Source organism: Dendropsophus ebraccatus, chromosome 1 (genome assembly GCF_027789765.1).
Source record: "Dendropsophus ebraccatus isolate aDenEbr1 chromosome 1, aDenEbr1.pat, whole genome shotgun sequence".
NCBI classification, from domain to species: Eukaryota; Metazoa; Chordata; class Amphibia; order Anura; family Hylidae; genus Dendropsophus; species Dendropsophus ebraccatus.
In genome coordinates this window covers 88,923,900-88,950,834 of record NC_091454.1, presented here as the reverse complement: position 1 = coordinate 88,950,834, position 26,935 = coordinate 88,923,900, and the positions used below count along the sequence as shown (strand labels likewise).

The 26,935-nt window shown below is 39.3% G+C and overlaps 1 protein-coding gene across 17 annotated transcripts in view; it reads left to right on the top strand.

Annotated features, from left to right (window-relative positions):
* Positions 1-26,935, top strand: part of GRIP1 (glutamate receptor interacting protein 1) — a 386,720-nt gene that overhangs the window by 323,085 nt on the left and 36,700 nt on the right. For 9 of the 17 annotated variants that reach the window (XM_069974745.1, XM_069974717.1, XM_069974814.1 and 6 more), the window contains 7 exons: positions 8,808-8,955; positions 9,173-9,342; positions 12,360-12,518; positions 16,014-16,169; positions 20,516-20,702; positions 22,781-22,926; positions 24,161-24,241. In XM_069974745.1, the coding sequence (XP_069830846.1) occupies positions 8,808-8,955; positions 9,173-9,342; positions 12,360-12,518; positions 16,014-16,169; positions 20,516-20,702; positions 22,781-22,926; positions 24,161-24,241 (1,047 nt within the window). The remainder of the gene's footprint in view (positions 1-8,807; positions 8,956-9,172; positions 9,343-12,359; positions 12,519-16,013; positions 16,170-20,515; positions 20,703-22,780; positions 22,927-24,160; positions 24,242-26,935) is intronic. The other 8 variants (XM_069974781.1, XM_069974831.1, XM_069974762.1 and 5 more) reach the window with 3 other exon arrangements.

Here is a 26,935-nt window from a genome sequence, read left to right as displayed (position 1 = left end):
CTCTGTTCACACTACTGTATTTTATAATGAACTAATTACAGCTATGACAAATTATTTTTTTTTAAACAAGGGTCTCATTGTCTCTATTAGTCAGTTGCTGTTCTCGTTTATTTCACAGCAAGAATAGAGCCACAGCAAGCCAGACCTATTCTTGCTGGCCCGTCACACATACTGGAAAGGCTGAAACCTTAACAGAAGCTTAAGTGTGAACAAAGCATTAACCTGAAATTGTTCACCATATTACACAGGATGATAGTTACGATCGGTACTACGATCGCTTACTCCATCCGAATAAAGGAACGATGTGGAATTACACTTAACACTTATTAAAACGAATGCAGAATTACAGCAAACAACTAGCAAACTATTAACAATGATTTTGGTGCCATTGGCCGTTTGATCATTGCCTGCATTTACACAAAACGATTTTTGTTTAAATTCTAACGATAAGGCTCGGTTCTCACTGTACTGTCTGAGTTTTATAGTTTCTGTTATGGTACATTTAATTTTGCTATATACAAAAATGCAGTCATCTACACTAGTGTAGGGGGGGGGGGGGAAACATTTGCATACACTTTTCACATTTATAAAATGTATACATTAACCCACTCCCACCGCTATGCCTGAGGCTGCAGCAAGGTTAATTTATGATCACCTATGACACAGGCACAGAAACTGCGCCTGTGTTATCCACGCTAGATACCAGCTATCAGTGATAGCCGGGGATCCACTGCAACTCTCAGCACCGGAGCCGCGCTCCGGTGCGGAGAGTTAACCCTATAGATACTGCGGCCAGCACAACTGCAGCATCTATAGGGCTTCAGAAAGAGAATTATCCTTCTACAGATGTGATCGCAGAGCCCCTATGGTATCTATGGAAACTAGGTTTCTAGTTATGGAGGCCAGTGGGGAAAGGAGGGAGGTAAGGCCAACGTGGGGTCCGCAAACTCTGCCCCTTCCCCTCTCTTCCCTGCCGCTGTGACAAGATTCTAGCAGCGGCAGGGGAGAGAGGAGAGGGGGCAGACATAGGGACATCAGCTTATGGGATCATTATGAAGCTGATGTCCAAAAATGACCTTATGGGATCATTATGATCCCTTAAGCTGATGTCCGAAAATGACCTGGACATTGAGGTATCAATGACCCATGGTCGTGAAAGAGTTAAATGGAAACAAATATGCAGAATACCTGCTCTTTACCAAGATATGTTTGATTATAAGTTCGTTGTAATGTTCCAGCGCTGCCCTGCACCCACAGTATTTATTTGGTTTTTTTTTTATTTAATTTTTGTAATTTTTAGACTAGGCAGTACAGCAGGTATAGTATAGCTTTTCCAATCATGAAACCTATTTACAAATATCTAATAAATAACATAAATTGATAGTTTTTTTTCTGAGGTCTTTCATACTTTCTATCTTCTTCTGATGCAAAGTACCTGCTTTCTAATATTCATTGCCCCATTTCCTGTCTAGTATACCATACATCTTGTTACAGACTTGCTGTTCCTTTGGTAAATTCTCTCTCAAAGTTCAGCCACCTCCATGTCCCAAGAATGTGTAGTGGAAGAGAGTTGGCTACATTACCAGCTAGAGTGTACAGCAGGCACAGGAAGGCCATTACAAATGTACGCTAGACAGGAGATAGGGCAATACAGACTTAGGCCACATCCACACACCCGTGGTTCTGGGGTTACAAACAGAATTGCGGATGTGCAACCTGTGTGCAAGGGCATGGACCCCTTAAATCAAGATACGATACAGGATTCAAATTTTGTGTGCTTTCTTTGGGATCGCTCGTTTGGCTGGTTCATTCATGATAGGGGATCCTGGCCCAAACACATATTTGTAACGTGTACAGATAAATGTATGGGACCATAGAAATTAATGGGGCAAATGTAGACAGATTTAAATGTGTGAAAGAGCAGACAGAAGCAGAAGGAAGCACCACAGTACAGTAGTAGTAGTAACAACAATAATAATAACAATAATAATGATGTACCTTTATTTACCGTTATAATTGGAAAACCCCTTTATTACAAAGTGATGCTGCGGTAAGATGCCCCAAATTACCAAGAGACACACTCCTACTATAGTGATTCCGAAATAAACTAAAATTAGACAAAAATGGATAAGAAAGAAAAAATCTAAGCTATAAATACAAGGGATTACTGGTTGGATCATTTCCCAGATTAGTTTCCTTTGTACTGTATAGGCAGAAAATAATGTACCTTACAATATGCAGCAGTCTGTGATGCTAGGATAGGGCATTAACTGCTTCTGCCCAGCATCCTCCCTACGTAGTACCTACAGTTCTGCTTCACTGGTTTCCTTAGTAATGAAGATGTTAATAAATTAAAAGATTAGTGTATCGCAGGCAATTAGGCATCCAATAAATCATCTCAGCGTGTAAGTGCTTGAGTCAGGGTGTAAATATTTTAATGACTAAACACGTCCGTGTGCATGAATAATTGATATGTGATTCATTTTTATATTCATGCTTTGCCTTGGTGCCATCAACTAATTGTTTTCTGTCAGAGAAATTGTACTGCTATGTCTTTTCAACTTCTCAAATATGCCTCCATAGCATTTCAACATTTCTTACTTTCATACACTTCTACAAATATATTTACAGATGCTGTAAGGCTTAAAGGGGTTTTCTGTGACTTTGATATTGATAGCCTATCCGTATGCTAGGCCCTTGGTATCTGATTGCTCAGGATCTGGCTTCCAGAACCCCTATGATTAGCAGATTAAAGGGGCCACAACATTCTGGTAGGGCTCATGTCCCCTTCACTATTTATCAGCCATGTACCTCAATATATCTACAAATGATACAAAATTATTTATGTACCACTTCCTCTTTTATGTTCTTTTAATTTTTAGATCCGCTTTACAAGTAGAGATGGAGGTTCCCATACAATAAGGCTATGTTCACATGTTGTGTTACTGAATCTCAGTACTGCTGCATTTTTTACACAATTTTTAGAAATCACTGTAAAAACAGGTGTGCCCAGATTTATCAAAGGGTGTAAAACAAAACTGACGCAAACTACCCACAGCAACCAATCACAGCTCAGCTTTCATCTTAACAGAGCTGTAAGCCGGGCTGTGATTGGTTGCTTTAAGCAGATTGCACCAGTTTCTATTTTGCCATATTTATCAATGTGTGTAAAAGTTTTTTTGCACAATCAATTTCAGTATTTCGGAGCAAAAACATGTCAGTACCGCAACACAGTAACACTACATGTAAACACAGCCAAAGACCATGTACAATTCTTTATAAATCCCAGCATCTTAAAGATATAGTCCAGTAGCCATCAGCACACGTTTGGGACAAGAATTCTTCCAGAGAACTGGAGGGTATTTTATTGTTGACATTTAGCAGCAAAGCTTAGTAAGCAGTAACTGGTTTTATAACCGTCCAATGCCATTTCAAACACTATTACATCCACTCACTACAGAATTGATTGTGTTCTAGAAAGCTGAGGGCCCGCTAGCAAAGTGTTGAAAGCATCACTAGAAAACCGTTTAGTCTGCAGTGACTGAGAGCTCTGCAGTGGGCAAGACATCCACATTCATTATTCCACCCTGGTTGAATAGATACATATTGCTGTTTTCTTCCCTAGAAATCCATTTTAATATATTCTAAACTGCTTTGTTTTCCCTTTTAAAATAATATTTTTAATGTGTATGTGTTGCCCATTCTCAGCATGGAAAGTGGTAGATGCTGTATATGCAATTGAATATATTTACTACCTCATAAAGCTGCTTATAGTGCTCTTAGGGTATACTTGCTATTTAAAATGGAAGATAAACTGTGTGCATGACATGTATGTAAGCAAATTATAATGGTACAGTGCTTCTTTAATAAAAAAAAAAAAGGAAAAAAAAGACAGACCTCCTCCCCCCCCCCCCAACCACCACAAAAAAAGATTTTACTAGCAAATAAAATGATTCTGACTATTACCCCACACATAAAGATTTCATCCCAATATCACCTACTGTATCTGCTGACAGCTGAAACAGCTTTTTTGTGAACTGCTCATATATCCTTAGGGCTATATTCCCACACAGTATTTTTGCTCAGTATTTTTCCAGGAGTGGATTGAAAAGATAGAAAGGCTATGTTCACACACTGTTGAAATTGAGCAGATGGACGCCATTTATTGGCAAATTATTATTTTAAAACAACCACCGTTTTTTTAAATAATGGGCGCTATTTACCATTGAATGGTGGCCATCCGCTCAGTTTCAACAGTGTTTGAACATAGCCTTTCTATGTTTTCAATCCACTCCTGGAAAAATACTGACCAAAAGTACTGTATGTAAACATAGCCTTAAGGTGTATTCTCCCAAATGCAATTGCTTAATATATAATACAGCGTAATTTTCAATAAAAAATCAGGACTGTACCATATGTGATGGCTTCATGTGCTAGAATTCATGAAATCGAATACATTTTGCTAGATACTATATATAACATTCATATTCAATGTAATCACTTGGGAGGAAAAGAGGAGGGAATCTGCAGGGCACTGGCCAAGGTGTGGGTTTGTAGGGTGACTATTATTATTATTATTATTGTGTACATATGATGTCAGAGATGGTCAAATTCTTTTATCTCAAAGTGTGTTTGCAGCAATGTGACGTGGAAAAGCATTACTCAGACCATTCTACTGATTGAAATTGTTCATTTGAGACAGAGTAATTATACCCCGCTCTGCTGCCTGACCAGCTTCATTCTCCCCCTGGTCTTTGTACAGTAAGCAGATATTACATTCATTACACGCCATTATACCAACTGTTTGGGCGTACCCTCACTCAATCAGCAGCTCTGATATATAAGTATCACACGGACCACATTGTGCTTGTCTAGGCACTTTCCCAGCATGTTTATCCTCTCTGTCCAATAATCTCTACTCATGATATGGCTAATTTACTTTATAATTTCAGTTTGAGTACAGCTGTAATAATTTTGGCCTAGTTTGTACAAAAAAAAAAAATATATATATATATTTCTGATCTACACTGCAAATATGTTATTCTACTGTTATATTAGATATACAGGGTGCTTCAAAAGGCTGTCTGATTGGGTCCCTGGTGTGGCATTTGGGCCTCTTGATTATTACTTATAGGGGTACTTCTGAGATATACACAGTTATATAAGTGTGATGATACTATTACACTGCGCTGTATCATGCAATGGTTGTAATAAGTGATCATATTCAGTTTAACTACTATTTGCCTACTTGTTAGTGAATATACATACTGGATTGGATGTGTGTTAAAGTCCTACTGTGTGCTGGTTGACTGCCACCTGAATAAAGCATTTTTCACATCTAATCACAATATTTGTACTGAATAATTATAGGCTATTAAAGAAGAAGTTCAGCCAGACCCATTTTTTTTAAGCAAGTGCTGGGGAGGAGGAGGAGGATAAAAGAAATAAAGTGCCCTTACCTCCCCTGTTCCAGCGCTGGGGGCCACATACTTCTGCTCTCAGCGGGGACCCTGGTTGTGACGTGTGAGATCTGCTCAGCATGTCAGCGGCCGTAGTGGAGTTCTGCCTTTGTTGCTGACTTGCTGAAGAGACGTCACATGTCACGAACTGGTTTCCTACTCAGACCAGGAAGTGGCCGGGGACCGGAACGGTGGTATGTGGCCATCAGCATCGGAGCCAGGGAGGTATTTAGTTCTTTTATCCTTTCCAGCACTTGCTAAAAAATGAGTCTGGCCGGACTTCTTTAAAACAAAATACTTTGATATACTTGTGCCAAAGCCAGCAGTGTATTTAAATGGGATTGTAAATATAAAGGGCAGACTTGTACGTCTCTCTCCTGTTGGATCCACATTTGGTTTTGGCTAGGGATGGTCCGAACAGAGTTCGTACAAACCCGAACCATCCGCAATGATTACCGCTGTCTGCCCGCTCTGTGCAGCGGGCGGATCCAGCGGGAGGAACGCCTGGAAAACTGGGATACAGCCATAGCCATAGGCTGTATTCCAGTTTTCCAGGCGGTCCTCCCGCTGTATTCGCCCGCTGCACGGAGCGGGCAGACAGCGGTAATCTGATGCCGAGCGTTCGGGTTCAGCCGAACCTCGGCGGGTTCGGACCGTCCCTAGTTTTGGCACAAAAACGGCAGTAAAAAAACAAAAAAAAAAACAAAAAACTGCCGTGTGTGAAAACAGCACAACACTTTAAATCCCCTTCAGGTCTGATCATTATAACCTTAAAATGGCAGATTTTTTTTTCTACTTTGTAGTAAATGCAAGGAGCAGCTTTTTAATGGTCCGTGTCATTTAGTGTCCCCTTCCAAGCCCTTATACTTACAGAAAAAATAAGCTAAAATATAACTTTGATTCATAAGTTATTGAAACACCAAAGAAACATACCCAACTACCAAAAAATGTAAGCAGAGTAAACATCCTTAAAAGGGCAACCTTGCTCTTGGATTCTCTAGAATTCCATGGGCACTATTGTAAGTACTGACTATAGGACATGTCAGTTTTGTACGGCCGCTATTCACTGAATAGTGGCCGCACCGACCTGTCAGTTCACATAATGAAGAGTGCGGCTGCACTCTATTGTGTGCAATGGTGAATTGGGATGCAGGCGCACAGAATGGCCGGTGTTTCACGTAGTGTGAACCTGGCCTCATAGTGCATAGAGAAATAAATGAGATCACTTACCCATCAACTCCCACACAGACCTGTATTTTGTTACCATTGCTGTTATATTCCTGCGCAGTTCCTGTCACACTCTATTCTTCCACACCATCCATTCACAGAAATCCTACCTCTATGTTGTGTCCCTCCGCCACCCCCCCCCACCCCCTCAGAAATTCTTGCCACTACACACAGATACCCTGCCAACTAGTGGTCTCCCCTAAACCCCACTAATGGTAATGGGGAGGTCGGGGGGTCCAAGATTCCAGAAGAAATACTAGAGAAATAAGAATTACTTTCTTCTAAGAAAAGATGCTCAAGAATTGTTGTTTCATTTTGCAGCCAGTGTATTTATCAAACTTGTATTTTATTTTGTAAAGAGAGGCTGCATTTTACTAAATTCTTAATATAGCATAAAATGGTGAGAAATCCAGGGTTCAGCTCCCAGTAGTCTTAATACAGCTGTCTCAGGTTCCTTACCGATTTCTCTATGAAAAAAATAAAACAACATGCCAAACGAAACCCTCAAAAGTAGCCTTCAAAAATCATCAAGGTATCTTTAAAAGTTTTATTGTTCGCAAGGGTACAACAGGAGCATTCTGTACACATGACATGTGTACCAAGTTGTACTCTTTTAAAGTTTACTTTTGAGGTTTTGTTTGGTAGCATTTGTTTGCCCTGACTTATAAAGGCTGGGATTGCCGAAAACATTACAGTTGTTTCACATTAAGGCTCTGTTCCCACAAAGTATTTTGGTCAGATTTTGACACCCAAAAGCAGGAGTGAATTAAAAACACAGACAGGCTATGTTCACACACTGATGAAATTTAGTGGATGGCCGCCATTTATTGACAAATACTGGTTGTAATTTAAAACAACTGCTGTTTTAAAATAACAGCAGTTATTTTCCATTAAATGGCTGCTAATTTAAATAATGTGTGAACATAGCCTTTTTGTGTTTTTAATCCACTCCTGGTTTTGGTTGCAAAATAGCCTGAAGGGGTATTTTCCAACTCAACTAATATATTTAATTTTATTGTCAAGTTAAATATTTTTGAAAATACATTTATATAACAAACTTGCCTCCTTCTAAATGTTGCTCGTAGGCAGGTCTTAAATTAGGCCCCGCCCCCTTTTCCACAGCTAAATTCACTGAGAGGCGAATGCCTCATAGTGAATCTGGCAAGCCAGGTGCCTGAACCTGCGCCCAGCATACCAAATCTATACCTGCTTCCAGCAGATGTAGATTTGGATCCTGATTTACGCCTGCAAGCAGACATAAATCATGATAAATGATGCACCTTTTTGTTTTGTTTTCTTCAAAAATAACGCCCTGCTCACCAGATTTACAATAAATTCCCCCATATACACTATACTTTATGTACTGTATATATCTACCAGACCACTGCTTTTAGAGCAAAGCATTGGTCAATAACCGATACTACAAGCTGTCAACAATATGAGGGAAAGATCAGCATATCAGGAAAAGGAGACAAGTTTGCAAAATAAATGTGTTTGCAAATATATTTAATTTGTCGAGCCCTACAAGTATAACTACATTAGTTTAGATTGTAATACCCCCTTTACCATTTATATTTCTTGTTCCTGTACTTACTGCCCTTTATTCCCTGCTGCCTACAATCTGTTGCCTGCAAAGTAATATTTTTATGTTTATATTTTTGTGTTTGGTAGTGTTTGCCCATAGAAATTAAGCAAATTGTTCATCTGTCGCAATAGTTTAGTCTAATCTCATTTAAAATGGAACATGTGTTACACCATATTTATAATGGCACTACTAATAGTATATATTTTTTTCTCATTACATTTTAAATGTACTCAACTCTACTATTCCCAGTGGGCTAGGGGAAAACATGAATTTCTTTTTAGCTAGAGTGTTGACATTAAAAATATCCTAGTGTTTGTGTGTGTGTGTTCTGTTGCTTAATGACTCAATATTTTGCTGAATTTTTGGCTAATAATCTGCTGCTGGCTTTGTTGCAAACAAGATTTATTAAAAAAAAATGCATAAAATTGTCCAGTGTGAAACAGAGATCTCAAAATGTCATTATTATATTATATATCATTTATTATATTTATTATGGAAGAAGTAACTCTTTGGTTTTAATTCTTTCACATGTACAGATTCGGTTTCTACAGCATCTGGTCCACTTTTAGTTGAAGTTGCCAAAACTCCGGGCTCCAACCTTGGAGTAGCACTAACTACCTCGATGTACTGCAACAAACAGGTCATTGTTATTGATAAAATCAAATCTGCAAGTATAGCTGACAGGTAAGAACTCCTATATAGTCATCTTTTCCCCTCTTCCCTTGAACACTAATTGAACCACATCACATTTATGACTGCAAAAACTGTCCAAAAAAAGATGTCACCAAAAGCTGTATTTAGTTTTTACCTTAATTTATACAAACACATGTGAGTTACTGCATTTTTGGGTATTTGTTGATTTGGGCACAGAGTTGTATATTTCTTTGGTATTTTTCCTCAGGTGTGGTGCACTTCATATTGGGGACCACATATTGTCTGTGGATGGAACAAGTATGGAGTATTGTACACTAGCCGAAGCCACACAGCTCCTAGCAAGCACCTCAGAAAATGTGAAGCTAGAGATTCTTCCATACCACCAGACCCGGTTAGCTCTAAAGGGACCTGATCACGGTAAGATGATCAAAAATGTTGTGACCTATTATCCTGTATGTATACACTATTGTCTGACCTCTGCAAAGAGATGTTAACTATGGAAAGCTATCATGCTATCATTACCACTATCATGGCTGCCTCATCATTTCCTCTGTAGTTTGCTTATATACCTGGAGAAACTGCATGGAACACTTCTGCTTTATCTTGTTCCCCATGTAGTTTTGGGGAGAATCCTGACTAAATTCTTTGCTTTTTAGCCTTTGTTTTTTTCTGCTGCATCTCAACATGTACACTCTGGTGAACATGTTATTTATAGGGTTTATTTTCCTGCATGTGACCTTTTTTTAAGAACACACAGGGACAAAAATGTCACTGTTGCAGTTATTTGTGTGAAATAAACCCACTTGGTTGATGAAGGAACTTCAAGCATATAGAGGTCCACAACGACTATTTACTAAGGGCTGTGTGCTGCTTCTGGTTATTGTATACCTTAATAATAGTGACTAAGGAAAATGCTAGTATCCCTATTACACTAACTCTGGGCACCACTGAACAAATATATATTTATATAATAGTTCCCTATGTTTGCTCCTTTCTTTCTTTTTCAGTCAAAATAGTGTTTTATAGCCAAATCATGCAAAGTCTCCTAACCAAAGTTCCATTCCAATTGACTAGAGTTTTACTTTAGTCTACACCTTAGAGGGAATCAAAAGGGGAGATTTATGGAACTGTCTAAAATTAACCAAAAAAACTGACTTTGCTGCCCTTAGCCACCAATCACAGATCTGTTTGTATTTACCATTCTGCTCATAAAGATGAATACTGTGCTCTTTAACTATGAGTAACAATAGCAGTGTTTTTTACTCTGTTTTCCTAATTCTGCTCTATAGTTTAAATAGCGAAATATAAATTCTGTATATATAGGCCTACGAAAGTGCCTGAAATTCATACCTATGCATTTTAGAGCGGGCAGGCCTTGATAGATGATGTCACCATATTAGCCCCACACTATAAAGAAGAATATGCGAAAATCTAATTAGGCTGCAGCATTGTTTCTGGAGGCCATGTTATATCATCAATTCCCCTTATCGCTGTTACTTCAATCTCCATTGCAGTACATTGACAGGGCTTTAAACAGATACTCATCCTCTGATATTTTATAGAGAGAGTGACCCTCAGACAGTACCATTTGTTGTAACCTGTCTATATACTAATGATTTTATATAACACTAAAGCTAATTTGGACAATTTGCTTCCAACTGCAAATTGCTGAGCCAGATGCTAACCAAAAGCAGTCTTCAGTGATAAGGTATATTGGACTGTATAAAAGGGCCAGTGATCAGCACATTTTTAGTGCAGCCATTTAAATTGTTGGTATATGTCACACATCTTCCTGTGCAAACAGGAAATGGTAAGTGTAAAGGGCCACATGAACAATTCAGCAATTGTTTGTGGGGCTCAGCCTGCAAGATAATTGAGCCATGTGAAAGGTCTTTAAATGATCATTGGTCGTCAATCGACATTTATTATAGGGACATGCTCATCCCACCTAAAGGGGCATTCAAGCTACATTTACATCTATAAAGTAGCCTATGTTTGGGGTATATGTCAGCAAAATGTTATGCTTAAGTATACCATAGCATTCTATTGACTATAAGGGTCCAAACACGGTCTAGTTGTTGCTGTGTTCAGCCCATTTCCCAGCACAAACAGGTTTATTTTTCTGGAAAGTGCAGGCGGTCTTGCATTTACAAAAAAAGAAAAAAAACTGGAGGGAAAGTAGTCACTAATGGGCCACATGTGGGCCATTCAAATTAGTAGAACCAGCACAAATACACAGTAGAATATTACAGCATACCATTCTTGTTTATATTAAATGTAGGCTACTTTACAGATGGGAACTTGCTTTAAAGGCATATTCACATGGCAAATTGGGGCCCATCCCACAACCTCCTACCATTGTTTCCTCTCCCTACATCTCTGTCGATTTCCTAGAGAGGCATACATATAGTGTTTGCTTGGCTATCCTACATATGCTCATTGCATACAGCTGTGATCAATGTGGACAACCCAATCACAAGACTGAAGTTTAACTTACTGTACCAATAAGTCAGTTCAAAATTATACTGTGAACAGGTGAGTGAAAAGCCTCCAGAGGTGGACTGAGAATCCTCAAATATTAAATCAGGCAAATATTGAAGCGGCACTTTTAATGATTCACCTATCAGGAAAACAGCTATGTTTTGTCCCTTCTTATAAAAGGGTCTATAGGGGGACCGAAAGGTAAAAAGCTGTTTTACTGGGTGAATAAACCACCAAAAGATTTTTTTTATTTGAATCCATCCGGTGTGCTGCTTCTTTCTTGGTCTGATATAACTGTACCAATAGGTATTATAGTAATGGAAGAGATGAGGATTTGAGTCCTTTTAACATTTTAGTCTCTGCATATGAAAACAAATTATTTTTCTCATCCAAGACACATTCTATTGTAGCTTAGCATTAGTTTACAATTTCCTCTCTAAAAAGATCTTACGGCTTAGGTTAATAAATCCATTTAGCTGTACTTTACCAAGGAGTCATAAAATGGTAAATAAGTTTAAAATTATTTAGAACAGCTTGCAAATATTCCCAGAGTACATCCCATAGGTATCTTATACCAGAGGCCAAAAAAAACACAGACTGTTAAATATTAGTGTTCCGAAGGTGCGAGTGAGATCTGTCATACAGGTGATAACATACGTACACATAACTGTATATTGATGCCCGGATTCGACTCTAGCCTTCAACAATGTGCATAGAATAAATTTTCAATAGAATTGTTGTTCTTTTTGAAAGCAAGTAGAAGATTTGTAATGTATTTTTAAGTGCCCTTGTGAAGCCTATGTGTGCTTCAGTGTCAGCATCTAGGTCATGTTGCTTTCAAGTACCTTGCTAACTGCTCTCACTTCCACTTTTATTCATTAAAACTCAGTTACCTTTCCTTCTTTTCTGGTTCTTTTTCTTTCTGATTTCCTGTCATCCCTTCATGCGGGCAGTAAAGGTTCCAAGGAGCAACGAAAAGCAACTTCCATGGGACAGCTCAACCACCAGCCGCCACCGCCTCCTCACCAACCAACATTATAACACCTACCACCCTGACCATTGCAGGACGCCAGCCATGAAATGCCAGAAACCACCTCCTCAAAAACTCCTTCGTAATGAACCACCTTTATTTTCTGCCTCTTCCTTTTCTCTTTTTCATGCTTGCTCATTTCAGGCATTACAGCATTGCTTTTATTTTCCACTTTTCCATACTAATAGTACACATGACATTGTGTATGCTGGTATAGCCCCCTGGATTGACCTAAATGGTCGTAGCATGAGATGTTAATTGACAAAAAATAATGATAGATTAATTGTACCATATTTTTTATTGGTAATAAAAAGAGGAAAGAACACATGGGGGTGCCTAATAGTGTAGTATTACCAAACCAAAGATGAATACAGAAAAGATAAAAGTGGGTTAAACTAACCTGGCTGAGTTATGTAGACAAGCATGCACAACTCTACATAGCGCTTAGCATATAGACTCTACTGTCAGACTGGGGAACAGGTATGCACACCCTTGAACATATCAACAGTAGTGATGAGCAAACATCCAGATGTTCGGTTTGGATCCCAAACACAAACATTAAAAAAAAAATGTTTGTGATCATTTTGCGTTCAACAAACAAATAACAAACATACAGTAAAAGCGTATGTTTCAGTTTACGCTCATGTGTACAAATATCAGGTGCAAAGCGTAAATTACGCAGTTGTGTACATTTTGGTCTAGAGTTACACACATGCGTACAGATTATAAAGTGCAAAGCGAGATAAACGTTTGCATGTTTGAATATGTTCGAAAATGATCGTTATAACCATTCCGATCATCAAACAAATTGTGATCGACAAACAATTAGCTTCATTTATGAACCTGTTCGCTCATCACTAATCACTAATCAGCAGCCTTAAATCATTGCAAGCAGGAGGAACAGAAAAAACCCTGTACGTCTCAGGCACAGGATCAGAAGAAAACTTAGTTGGGAATGCTTGCTCATTGGATTTTTTGCAACTCGTTTTGATGTCAAGTTGGTATCTTCCTCAGCTGCCTGAGGAAGATGCAAGACCGACATCAAAACATGGTGCCAATAAAAAATCCAAAGAGTAAGCAGTCCGATCTGTAGTTTAATCTGATCCTGTGCCTGAAATCTCTTTATTGGATAATTTCTAATCCAAGGTAAAGATGGTGAACAGTTTGATTTAAGAGAATCTACAATTAAAAAAATCCAAATTCACTTAGTCCGTTAAGCAGTGGCGGTTAAGGAGTTAATCTAGTTTACAATAATAAAAAGTACTCCACGCAAAGATATTGCTTGTAAATACTTGGTGAGTTTTGTAGTGGTTGTCAGGCCTTCCTCAGACACTAAAATTATTAGACAGTGATAGTATAAGTGTAGAAAGTTCAATCTGCATGTGTTATGCCATGTAAAAGACTATTAACATAGAAAATCACACAAAAAGCATCACATCAGAATAAATATATGCTTGGGTGTAGTTTACTTAACAAGTGTGTAAAAAAATACTGTACCACTTATTAACCCCCTCTAACTGCTGAACAGTAAATTAATGCTGCTGTGGCCTATGCCTTAGCTGCAGACATGTTGACATTCCCAGGAAGACACAGACACAGAAGCAGTGCCCATGTCATCCACAACGTGTCCCAACTGTCAGTGTTAACCAAGCACCCGCCACAACTGTTGGCACCAGAGCCATGCTGTGATTCTGACAGTTAACTCTATAAATGCTGTGGTCAGGCAGGGGAGAGAGGGGAGGGCAGGCAGAGGTTGCAGGAGTTACAAGATTATGTTATAACCTGAGAGGCACTGCCACAATCGCTGCTCTGCTGCCCATGTTTCACCCTTACTATTAGGGAATATTTGTGTATCCAAAAGTAATGAAGCAGAGGAGGCTTATATCTGTCTATAACTCAGTGCACATTTATTAGAGTCCTGTTGCTTGCTGATGTTTTATACTGATACATTAGATAAATTACTTTGTAGATATGAAGTGCAAAATGGTTGCAGACATCATTTACCTATGTGGAAGATCAATTATGAATATAAAAGCATGTCAAATGAAAAGTGCTCAGTAAATTGCCATAGCTGATACATTAGGGAGACTCCAACTCTTTGTATTAATCATTGTATATCTAAAGTGGAAACATCTGCTTTTCTCTTCCATTCAAGTAAAACAAATTGAGGACATAGTTACTAAATAATGTGGTAAAATGACTGAATAATTGTTAAACGAAATTCAATAGTCTAGTTGGATTTATGACACTTAGATGTTAATTTATTATGCAAGGCCATATACTAGTTTTACAATACTATGCAGATTTATGTAATTATAAATGAATATGTCATAAGTGTGATGCCACTAGCAATCGCCGGATAGTAGTGCCTGGTCCCCAATTTCCAACAAGTAGCTGGCCAAGCTTGGTCACTCGTCATTGAACATTGTTGAGAATATGGAAACAACGGGAATGACCTGACTTGAAATCTTCAGGAAGGTGGGGGGACCGGAACATAATAAAGTATACTTGCCTATCTTTTTGCCCCTGTAGCACTGCTTTAACATTACTGGACAGCTTCCAGCACATACCCCGCTGATAAATTGCCTGCTTGCCCAATCAGTGATTGGGATGGGACACTGCTGCAGTCACTGACTGGCTGAGCAGGCAATCCATCAGCTGGTCTGTGATGTTCCAGCAGCAGGACTCGGGGCCGTGATGTAGGAGGAAGCCAGTCAAAAATTACATCCAGCAGCTGTCTAGGAGACCAGAGAGCGGCACTACTATACTTTCTTTATTATAGTAACACACCCCACCTTTCCCCCTTGCTTGCAATTTTTTTTTTTATTTCATGTGAGTTACTCTTTAAAAATGCACTTGAAATGACAATGAGGTTTTAAAGGGGTTATCCAGTGCTACAAAAACATGGCCAATTTTCCCCCTCTCTTGTCTCCATTTCAGGTGTGGTTCGCAATTTAACTCCAATTACTTCAATGGAACTGAGTTTTAAAACCCACCCAATCTGGAGACAAGGGGAAAAAGTGGCCATGTTTTTGTAGCGCTGGATAATCCCTTTAGGACTGTTACCTCTGTCTTTTGCATTCAACAGTGGTTTTATGTTGAGCTGAACAAATGCTTTTTGAAGATTATCGAAAAGCTGGATCAGAAGAGACATTGTCCCCAGTAGGCACACCCCTACATCCTAATATAGAGAAAAGGAAAACATAATACCTGGTCTAATGCTAACCGCAGGGCTGTGGTGTATACAATATATGCACAACCAGGACTTCTGGAGTATCAAAAGTCACTGGTCTCTATGGGACCATGATCAAATAGCCACATCAAATGGCTGCCTTTGAACAGGCCTAGCTGTCCAAGTGAACTAGTGTAGGCAATTGCTAGCAAATACAGCTCTATTATAGATTATTAGTCAGTCAGAATATTTCTTATATCTATTTATTTTATGTTTTTACTCTCTGCAGCAATTGAATTTAAAGCTCTGTACAATTAGATGTAGTGTCAATGCAGTGGAGCAATACCATTACCTCTAGTTGAAGTGCTCCAAGTATGGTGTACAATATGTACCCTTTTTTTACAGCAGCATTGGTATCTTCATCCTTCTCTCCTACCTCCATGAGTGCTTACAGCCTGAGCTCGCTCAACACGGGGACTCTACCTCGCAGTCTATACCCTACCAGTCCACGAGGAACGCTGATGAGGAGGAGAATGAAGAAGAAGGACTTCAAAAGTTCATGTAAGTTACTTTACTATGCTTCCCTTACAAAAAGATATAATAAGCTTCCACTGTAATTGTTCTTACCCAGCAGGGATTGTAATCATTGTAAAAACTTTACAATTTTTGTCCATATTGAACAACTGTAACTGAACAGGGGAGAAATGTAAATCTCCCTATTTTATTAATATTTTATTTTTTTGAGATTTAATTATATTTTACTTTTACATTTCCAATAATTGGTATAGATAAACATGTCCCATAATGACCAAGCAGCCTCAAAAGAGCATGTGTTTTTTGTTTTTTTTTGCTGATTAGAGTTAGATATAGAAACATGTTCCTTTTTTATAATCTGTTCCTGATTTCTGATTGTAGTTTGTTTTGCACATTATTATGGGGCTGCCATCTTGGCTAAGCTTTTTTTTTTTAACAGCATTTAGCTATATGCTTTACGGTAAGCCCCTTGGGCATAGACAGCAATAGTCACAATGTCATTAACATGAATTAGAAGTATTACTAAGCATGGTGTCATACCCATCACCCTAACTAACCAATAAAATGCACTATAAATAAATCAACATCATAAATAAAATCAATAACAAATGAAAACAGACTCAGCATTGTGGATGAGAAAAGGCTGTGGGTGTTTTTTTAGTTTTTTTTTTTATTAAAGGTTACATGGTTAAATTACATAAATAATGCAAATACATGTTAAAACTTTAATATATCACAGAACATTTTATAAAACCTCGACTGACTTGATCTGAAGAGCAAAATCTGGCAACTTCCTCTCTAATAGAAAAAAAAAAATCACAATGAAACTTCAGACAAAAACAAACAGTTGTTCCGCGCTGTTCTCCTTTCTGGGTGAGTGGTGGCAGGACTGAGCCATTGAGCCTCTTTATATTTAAAACTCCCACAAACAACTGACTGATACTTGTGTTGCTTTGCTGAGGAAGACCACCAGTTGCCAAAAGCAACTACACTCAGAGATTCCATGGTTACCGCATCTTCACCTATACTTGTCACTGGACACCATTTACCCAATAAGGGGTAACCTGTAGAGATGAGCGAACCTGGAGCATGCTCGAGTCGATCCGAACCCGAACTTTCGGCATTTGATTAGCGGGGGCTGCTGAACTTGGATAAAGCCCTAAGGCTATGTGGAAAACATGGATATAGTCATTGGCTGTATCCATGTTTTCCAGACAACCTTAGAGCTTTATCCAACTTCAGCAGCCACCGCTAATCAAATGCCGAATGTTCGGGTTCGGATCGACTCGAACCCGAACCCGGTTCGCTCATCTCTAGTAACCTGTAAACAGAATAAGAGAGAGGACCAACTACTGATAGTGTGCACCAAATATCACCTTTTCAAAAATCCACACAATAACTAAAATAAAAGATCGGAGGTGGAATAGGACATCACCATGAGGGGCTAGACGCTAAATTACTCATATGCCCATAATACTCTGTAACCTATAGAGAGGTCATTCCATAGAGAAACGAAGGCAGCCTCCTCTTATCACCGCAGACAGAACAGAAAGCCTCAGCCTAGTGGTGAGAATGAAAACTGCAAGACTTCAGGATTATTTTAAACTGTTTACAGATGAGTCACATTATTATAACCACCAGCTAATATCCAGAGTAAGGGCCGTGTGCACAGATCACCGGCATCTACAGCCATGCAGACTGCACTGCTTCCCACATCTGCTGGAGGGCGCTTGGAGCAGGATGCATAGAGTGAACACAATTGAGTCCCGCAAATGCTCAGTTGGGTTAAAGTCTGGGGAATTAGAGGGCATGGGTAATATTTGGAAGTTTCGGTCATGTTCTTCCAACTAATGCTGGACATTTCTAGCAGTGTGATATTTCAGATTGTCTTGCTGCCATCTGCCCCAGGGAAGACAATCGGCATTCATGTACATGGTCTGCAAGGATGAATTTGTGCCCCCCACATGGATATGAGTGGGCCCAGAGAATGCCACAAAACATTCCCTAGACCATAATGCTACCACCACCAGCTTGTGTTTTTCAAGCAGTTACTGCAGAATGTTTGTTTTCTGGTGTTTCTCACCTGAAAACCCAATGTCCATTTGTTCGACAAAGCCAAAACATGACTTCTCAAAGAAGGCAGACCTTGCCAGTCAGTAGAGATTCAATTCCAATACTCCTGTAAAAAGTGAAGCCTTTTCTGCTGATGCAATCTCTTTAGCAGTGGTGCAGTAACCATTTAATACTGCATTAGTGCCCCATGCACAGTAAGGTTCAATTAACTGTTTTAGACACATGTCTGGTATCCTCCTGGTTCATTTTTGTGATGAGCTGCTCCACTATGGTGTGTTGGTCCACCCTCGAGATAAAACATAAAAAGCTTCAGCAAATATGTAGTTAATGTTTGCCTAGTCTGAGCTGTCTGTTGTGCCTCATTGTGCTGCTCATGTTTCTGCATTTCACTCTGAGCTGATGTGTAATGTAATGTGTGTTTTTTTTTTTACATAACATATTTTATACAAAAATACAAATTAGTCTGCAGAAAAAGGTAGAGCTCACAGATCTAAAAGGAATCAGCCTTTAAATGAGGGTGGCATAAACTAGTGACAGAAATTCTGGACAGAACCATATATCACTTACAGAACTCTGTTCAGCCATTCTTTGAATATGCAGGAGAATGGGCTTGGTGTCGTGCTGCCACTACCCCCTTCATTCTCATCAGCTGCTGATTGCTATCTATACACAGTGTATATATATATATATATATATATATATATATATATATATATATATATATATATATATATATATATATCTGCCAATGAATCATCATTTAGTAAAGGGAGCTGGTGCTCAATAATATTAAGGACTACTGAGCAAATGCACATAATGGAGAGGACTCGTTTGTAGTGTTCAGAGTCCTGGATATTCAGGAGGATATCTTCAAATAAGCTGCACAGAGTGTTGTTAGTGATACATTATTCAGTTCAGCGTCACTAGTTTATGCTAGCCTTTGATAGGGCAGCATAAACCTACTGACATAGTGTCTATTTGGAGTCCTGTGAGTGGCCATTCCGTTGTCTCACCATAACTTAAGGGGAGGACTGAGGGTAGAGCCATAGAAATTATGTGAGATTTAGGGGTGAGTAATTTTCTTTCCTGTTTTGAGTCAGTACATCCTTTTTAAGAAAATCATATCTTTGGTACCAAAGATACATTGGAGCCCTCTTAAGTAACCCTAATGGAAAACACATTTCATCCTATATGTCAGAGGATATTGCTTTTTGCCTGTCAGAATAGTATAATATGCAAAATTACTCTGTTCAATAAACAGGAAATTGGATGGACATGTTCTAATAGGGCGATTCATAATGGCTCCTGATGGATCCTATGAAATGGAAGGCCAGTGTGAAGAGTCTTTTCCATTTAAAGAGCTCTCTGTGATTGTTATTAATGACTAATCAGATGAGAGCAGGACTTTGTAAATAGACTGAGCACGCTCCTGGTGCAGCAGGAAGCACTGTTCTCAGTTAGTTGCTATTACCTGGTTAATTGACACTTCATCAGAAGCCTTTCACTGTAGATAGTATGTGCCAGTTTACACAGCAGCCATTCTTTTGTTCTGAAATGTTTACTAATTAACATTAGATACAATGTCTGACTGCATTATTCCTGTGGACTGGAGAAGGATTTCTTATTTTAAGGTGATAAGTTCAAGTTATCTGTCGGAAGGAAAAAGAAAGACTAAAATAGAAAAATGTTGACACATTAATGTTACTATATGTATTTATTTAATTTGATATAATTAACAATTTTAATGATGTCCATCAAAGCCAAGTATTGGAGCAAGAGATGCATGCATACAATGTATGTGTATGTCCTTTCTATTGCTTGCTCTCATGGGCTGTCACATGGATGTTATTATCTCAGCTGTCTTCTCTGTGTGTCTTAACTGTAGCAGACACAAGAGTGAGTAGGAGTATAATAGGAAGAGACAGCAGCAATGGATGACAGTAGTTGCAAGTTCCTAGTTACAGTAAGAAGGTCTGCTCAAACTGCAGTTCTAGAACGTGAAATACCCTGTAGATTATACAATACTTTTCACTGTGCGTAATGGTTGTTAGTTATGGTATTTAGTAATGCTGCTTCTACTCAGAATGGACAGACCCATATAAAACTGTTGTCTACTCTCCACACATAATCCATCATTTTTCTATGAGCTCTATCTGCAGCTAACTAGAAATGGCATTTTGACAGCTATTCAATTTATTATTCATGGTTGCATAAGAGCAGTTATGCTTTTCTCATTTTTTTCTTCTTCAGTTTTTTTTTTTCTTGTTTTATGTTTTGACTCTTCTTATGTTTGCCATTAGTGTCCTTGGCATCTAGCACAGTTGGTTTGGCTGGCCAGGTCGTCCACACAGAAAGTACAGAGGTGATCCTGACTGCAGACCCCATATTAGGATTTGGAATACAACTTCAGGGCAGTGTGTTTGCCACTGAGACTTTGTCTTCTCCACCTTTAATTTCCTACATTGATGTTGACAGTCCAGCTGAAAGGTGAGCTAACAAGTACTTGGGTGGCCAATATGGTTTGGTGTATAGTCTGTTTAGTTCCTATGGGTGAGATTTATCAAACATGGTGTAAAGTGAAACTGGCTCAGTTGCCCCTAGCAACTAATCAGATTCCACTTTTTGTTCCTCACAGACTTTTTGGAAAATGAAAGGTGGAATCTGATTGGTTGCTAGGGGCAACTGAGCCGGTTCTACTTAACAACAGTTTGATAAATCTCCCCCTATGTGTCTTGAGAATAGTGATGAACAATGATAAATTAAGACTTGATACTGCAGCCATGTTCTTGTACACACTTTATTTGTGAACTGAAGTTAATGTTTCACCTTGCCTTTTTTTTAAGGTTGGATCCAGATAATCTGTTTTTGATCAAATGTAGAGATATGCTTTACCAAGCCATGTAAATATATGCTCAATATTCACTTTTATGGGACAGGGGTAGGGGAGGCTGAGATCTCAACTTATTGGGAACAGTGGTAGATAAGTGTTCTTTATACACTGGTGTCACCTTTCACTGTACTCTTCTCTGTGATTATGATAAGGCACCGCTAGAAAGTGATTTTGACAGAGCAGAAAGTCTTAGCTTAATATTAGGCCTCATGGTCAGAATGAAAAGTGCACGGTTTCCAGATTATTTTATAAATTAAATAGTAAAACAATAAAACTAGAAAAAACACCACCAAAATTTGTTTAAATCAAGTTTGTATGTTAAACAAATACAACATTTTCTTCCTTTAAGCATTAACATGCTAAGCAATAGTATCTCACACTTGTCATCAGTCAGGATGCAAGTAGGATAATACTAGTATCACTGAGACCAGGGTATGGGTGATGCTTGAAAACGATGGCCCTGTGCTGCAATGCAAAACAAATTACATTAACATAATCTGCACAATATGTATTACTACCATTGGGTCATTGGTTTTCTCCCAGTATTGTCAGATTTTGAGCCCATAACTAGATTTTTAGGCATAACCTGTTTATTTTTTTTGCATCTGTCAAGATACATAGCTTGGAAATGATGAGTTTGTTTTTCCTGGGAGGTACGTTTTGATGCACAAGGCCTTTGGGATTCATCATTTGATGTGATGTGTAAATGTCAAATGTCAAATGTCATGTAGTTACAGTGTAAACTCATTTCTTCATGTTAATCAATAGCTGAATGCAGTCTGTGCATGGAGACATAGTTTATTTCTTGCCCCTAAAAAAGTGTAAAATCCACACGTCCCCTGGGTATCGCGGTCTACTGCATCAAAGCAAGGAGAGCCCTACTCTTCACAGTGTAGGTGTATACTCTGAGGAGATGTGGCAGGAGTATTAATATTCATGCTATGACTGAAGTTGCCCGCAGTGTGAAATTGCTGTGTTTGACTGCTTTTATTGCAAACATCCAGGCTATTTTCCCGCTCACTGGAGCCTTTGCTTTCCCCAAATGATTATGTGAATGGGTACAGCGCAGCTTTTTTTCCTCTCTACTGTTTGAGTAAAATTCTTTCTTTTTTTCGGACAGCAATTTATCAAAGCTTTTTGTTTGTAATACTTTTCTTGGCTCCTAATAAATTATGCAGGATCATTCACTCTGCGTGCAGCACATAATGAAATTTCTGTCCTGACAATAAAATATCATGTTCTTGATCTGGTATGAGAAGATTAACAAGTTCCAGAGGCTTTATCATGCAGGCTTTTCCATAGGGGGGCCGCAGGCTATATTAATTACAAAAGAGAACATGCGCTGAAAAGGGCCGCCAAATTGAGGACTCTAATATTCTCTGTGCCATTGGGGAACTTTCATCAGTCAGCACTATGTGTGAGCTCTGATCACATCGGAAGAAAATGCCAGTATTGAATTATTAATTAAATCTTTAGGATATTTTACAGGCATCCAAAATGCACAAGTTCCTCTTTGGAGGCTGTGTTTTTTTTTCTCTTTCTGGAAGGGGTTCTGAATCCACCGGAGATTCCTGTTTGTAGATTGCATGCTAGACTGTACATTTCCCTAATTTTCCACACTGTAATTTGCTGTTGATAGACTTACTCTAATAAAAAGAAACTTATTGCCTTGTAGATGTGGAGTTATACAAGTAGGAGATCGAGTGATGGCCATAAACGGTGTCCAGACAGAGGACAGCACCTTTGAAGAAGCCAACCAACTGCTAAGAGATGCAACCATCGCTGGCAAAGTCACCCTGGAAATAGAGTTTGATGTTGCAGGTTTGTTTAGAGTAAAAGATATAGTGACCCATGCATTCCCTATAGGCAGTTACATGTAGTATGGAACGGTTCATCTGCACAAATACGAGGGCAAAATGAACATAGATATGGGCAAATACTTGTACTATTAGATTAGTAGATTGTATTTTGCATTTTGTATGACAAAACTGGGCTGTTAGTTTTGTCTTTAAAGGGACTCTGTACCCACAATCTGACCCCCCCCCCCCCAAACTACTTGTACCTTCGGAAAGCTGCTTTTAATCAAAGATCTGTCCTGGGCTCCGTTTGGCAGATGATGAAGTTATTGTCCTAAAAAACAACTTTTAAACTTGCAGCCCCGTGCCCAACGGCCGGGGCTTAAAATATCTGTGCCCTAACTTTGCACCACCCCTCCTTCCCTTCTCCCCACTCTCTTCATCATAGGAATGCCACTGGAACATTTTCTCCTGTCTGAACATTGCACAGGTGCCTTAATGATCCAGCCCATGTTCAGTATTCACACAGCTGGTGAATAGAAGACATTCTGCCTGGAGCATTCCTAGTGATGAAGAGGGTGGGGAGGAGGGACAGTGAGGGTGTGCCAGCCTAATGCATACACAATCTAAGCTCCGGCCGTTGGGCACAGGGCTGCAAGTTTAAAAGTTGTTTTTTAGGACAATAAGTGCATCACCTTCCAAACGGACCGATCTTGAATTAAAAGCGGCTATTTGAAGGTACAAGCAGTTTGGGGGGGGGGGCGGGTCAGATTGTGGGTACAGAGTCGCTTTAACAGAATATCTGCTCAGTATTAGCTTAGCTTGGTATAAGTGGATATAATAAAAATATGAATTGTGTATGCTTATATAACTACTTGTGAGGACCAAGATCCCAGACCTTTAGGATAGAGAGAGTGTACGGTAACCCATAAATCATAGCACCAAAAAGATTTGGCCCATCCCTTCTAAGGGTGTGTTCACACCTACAGGATCTGCAGCAGATCTGCAGCAGATTTGATGCTGTGTTCAGTTATTTAAATGAAATCTGCTGCAGAAAATCAGCTGCAGATCCTGTAGGTGTGAACGCGCCATAAAAGAATAAACAGAGCTAGAGTCCCCTCTAAAGTCCTCATTCCCTGAAAATATTTTTATACAACCAGGAAGTTGTAGTAGAAACTCCATCCAGCTAAGCACAGCTTTCATCAATGTGGTGCCATGATATGTGCTCATTGACGGTATATGTTCTTTTTCCTCTCTAGAGTCTGTGATACCCAGCAGTGGGACATTTCATGTTAAACTACCAAAGAAACACAATGTGGAACTTGGTATCACCATAAGTTGTAAGTAACTAAATTGTCATTATGTTTACATTCTACATTTTCCAATCAATGTCTATGCGATTCCATGCTTATGGAATATGAGATTCAGAAATATAACCAGGAATCAGTAAATCAGTAGCTCACAAGCTATATACCTTATGCTCAACATTGATCATTTATGTAAGGGAATAACAGTACAATATTATGTACAATACAGAATCAGAACACTGACATTATTTTCAGTAGCCTCTTTGCTATATAGACTGCAGAGGGCCCCCCATAGCATAACTGTACCACCACCTTCACCCTTATATAGGTGACTCTCATGTGATGCTTTCTCTGATTGGAGTACTTCACTTTTCTTTTTTATCCAAAACAGACTTCTCCCAGTCACAATTTGTCTCTGCAGAATCTGCCAGACAAACCTTTTAGGCTTCTTGTCCCAACCCCCTTCTCACATCTATACAAATCTATATTGTTCCACAAAGTAATAGTGCCAACTTTGTGCCCCTATATAATAGGCTCCTTTGGGTCTCCTTTATAATGACTATGCCCCCCCCCATTGCACTCCCATATAGTAGTTCGATCACTCTACACTCCCATATAGTATTATGCCCTTCTGTGCCCCTGTATAGTGTTAGGCCTCCTCTGTGCCTCCTATCATTAGTTGGGCCTCCCCTGTGCCCATATATAGCAGTCACAGCTGCTATATATGTACCGCATCTTCTCCCATCCGGGGGTTTACAGCAGCACTCTGCCACATCTTCCCCCATTCAGGGCGTGTACAGCTCCTACCACAGCCAATCACATCCAGGGGGTGTACAGCGCAGAGCACATCCAGCCTTATCTCTGTCACGGTGCGTAGAGAAAGGAATGCTTGACACTGTACACTCCCTGGATGTAATCAGCTGTGGCAAAAGTGGGGCTGTATACCCCCTGGATGTGATCGGCTGCGACAGGAGCGCTTCTGTACACTCCCTAGATGGGAGAAGATGCAGCAAGAGCGCTGGTGTACACTGGATGTCAGAAGGGGAGACTGCCCCAGATTAAAACTTTTATCTTTAAGTCTTCAGCTTACCAGTAACCTCAGCAGCTGCCAGGGCAGGAGGCAGGATGCTCGACTCCTCCTTAGCTTTTCCTCCCCAGTGCTGCAGAGACTGGAGCGATGATCAGGGAAAGGCATGGCCCACTGACATCAGGTGTTCTCTCTCTGTTCTGTGGGTAGGGTTAGAAGCACTAACCCAGCCCTTTAAAGAGAGGAAGGACACATAATCCCCGACACGGAAGGCGGGGGCCAGGAGTAAGGAGCATGACAGAGTGGACTCCATTTAGCTCATTTTCAGCATCCAGAGGGGGTCAGTCCTATGTAAAAAGCATAAAAACGGAGCAAAGCCATTATTACTTGATATTACAAAGATAAAAACCTATGGGTGGGCTATTTATTATTGTAAAAATGATTTTGGGAGAAATACCCCTTTAAGGCAGTCAGTTCTTTATTCTGGCATAATAAAGATTTACTTTTTATAATACTTGGGTGTGCATCATTGTATAATTAGTGATATCGCTTTAATGGAGTTTCATATTCATTATTGAATTGCTATGTTATACCCCTATTGTTTGTTAGCTGCACCCGCTAGTCTACCCATACGGTAGAAAAAAAGGGTCACCGCTGTTTCATACCTGGTGCAAATGTTAACTTATTAATATAGATGTTTAACTGTTCAACATAAATGCTGAACATCCCCTTGGGGCCTTGTGTCACATTGCATAGATTCACTAGGATCCAATGTTATAGAGAATAGTAATTACATTAATGTCATTGATTGAAATGATCAAACTGCTGAATAAGACAATGAAAGGCACTTAAAATGCATAGCTAAAAGCACAGTATGTGTATAATAAGAAACTAATGAATTATGGATAGAGATGGGGTCAGCTGCTAGAAATAGATATAGGCTGCAGAGCTTTAAGTTAAGTCTGGTCTCCTTTTCACTTAACGGGAGGGAGATCATGTCAAGCTAGAAGCTATCAGGTTATTTCCCAGTGGGCAACGCAGAAAGCTGGCATGGCTAACAAGTCATTAAAGTCACTGGGCCTACACGGAGAGGGAATGTGGAACACAACAGCTTGTTGTTACAAATAGAGGCTGTCATTTTGATGAACAGATTTTTAATTTGGCAGACAAGCGCAGATGTATTCTGTGTTATTAGACACTCGCATATGCTAACTGAGGCTCATCTCACAACATTTGCTTCTGTTTGCTGCTTATTCTCTGCACTAATGTCATATTTCTCTACATATAAGTAAATACTTAGGTTATGCACAGAAGCGTAACGTCATCCTATCTTAGCAATATGTATGTGCTTAGGGTACAGGGGATTACACAAATGTCTCCAGGGTCCTAATGATTAATATTTAGGCTCCTACTTATTCTTGTTATTTTTAGTTCTTTACTAGAATGAGCTACATGTTGCTGTATTGAGATGTATAGCATGCATTACTCTCATATGCAGTGGCCCAGATTTTCTAATGTGTCTGAGACAGAAATAAAGACACATTTTCGTCTCAGACAACCAATTACAGCTCAGCTTTAGTTTCTTAAGAAAAGTTATTGATCACATCGGGTGTCACTGCGGAGACCCACTGTGATCAGGAGATACAGCTGGGGAGAGATCTCCGCAACTGTGCCATTCACTCCCCGACCGAATCTCTAGT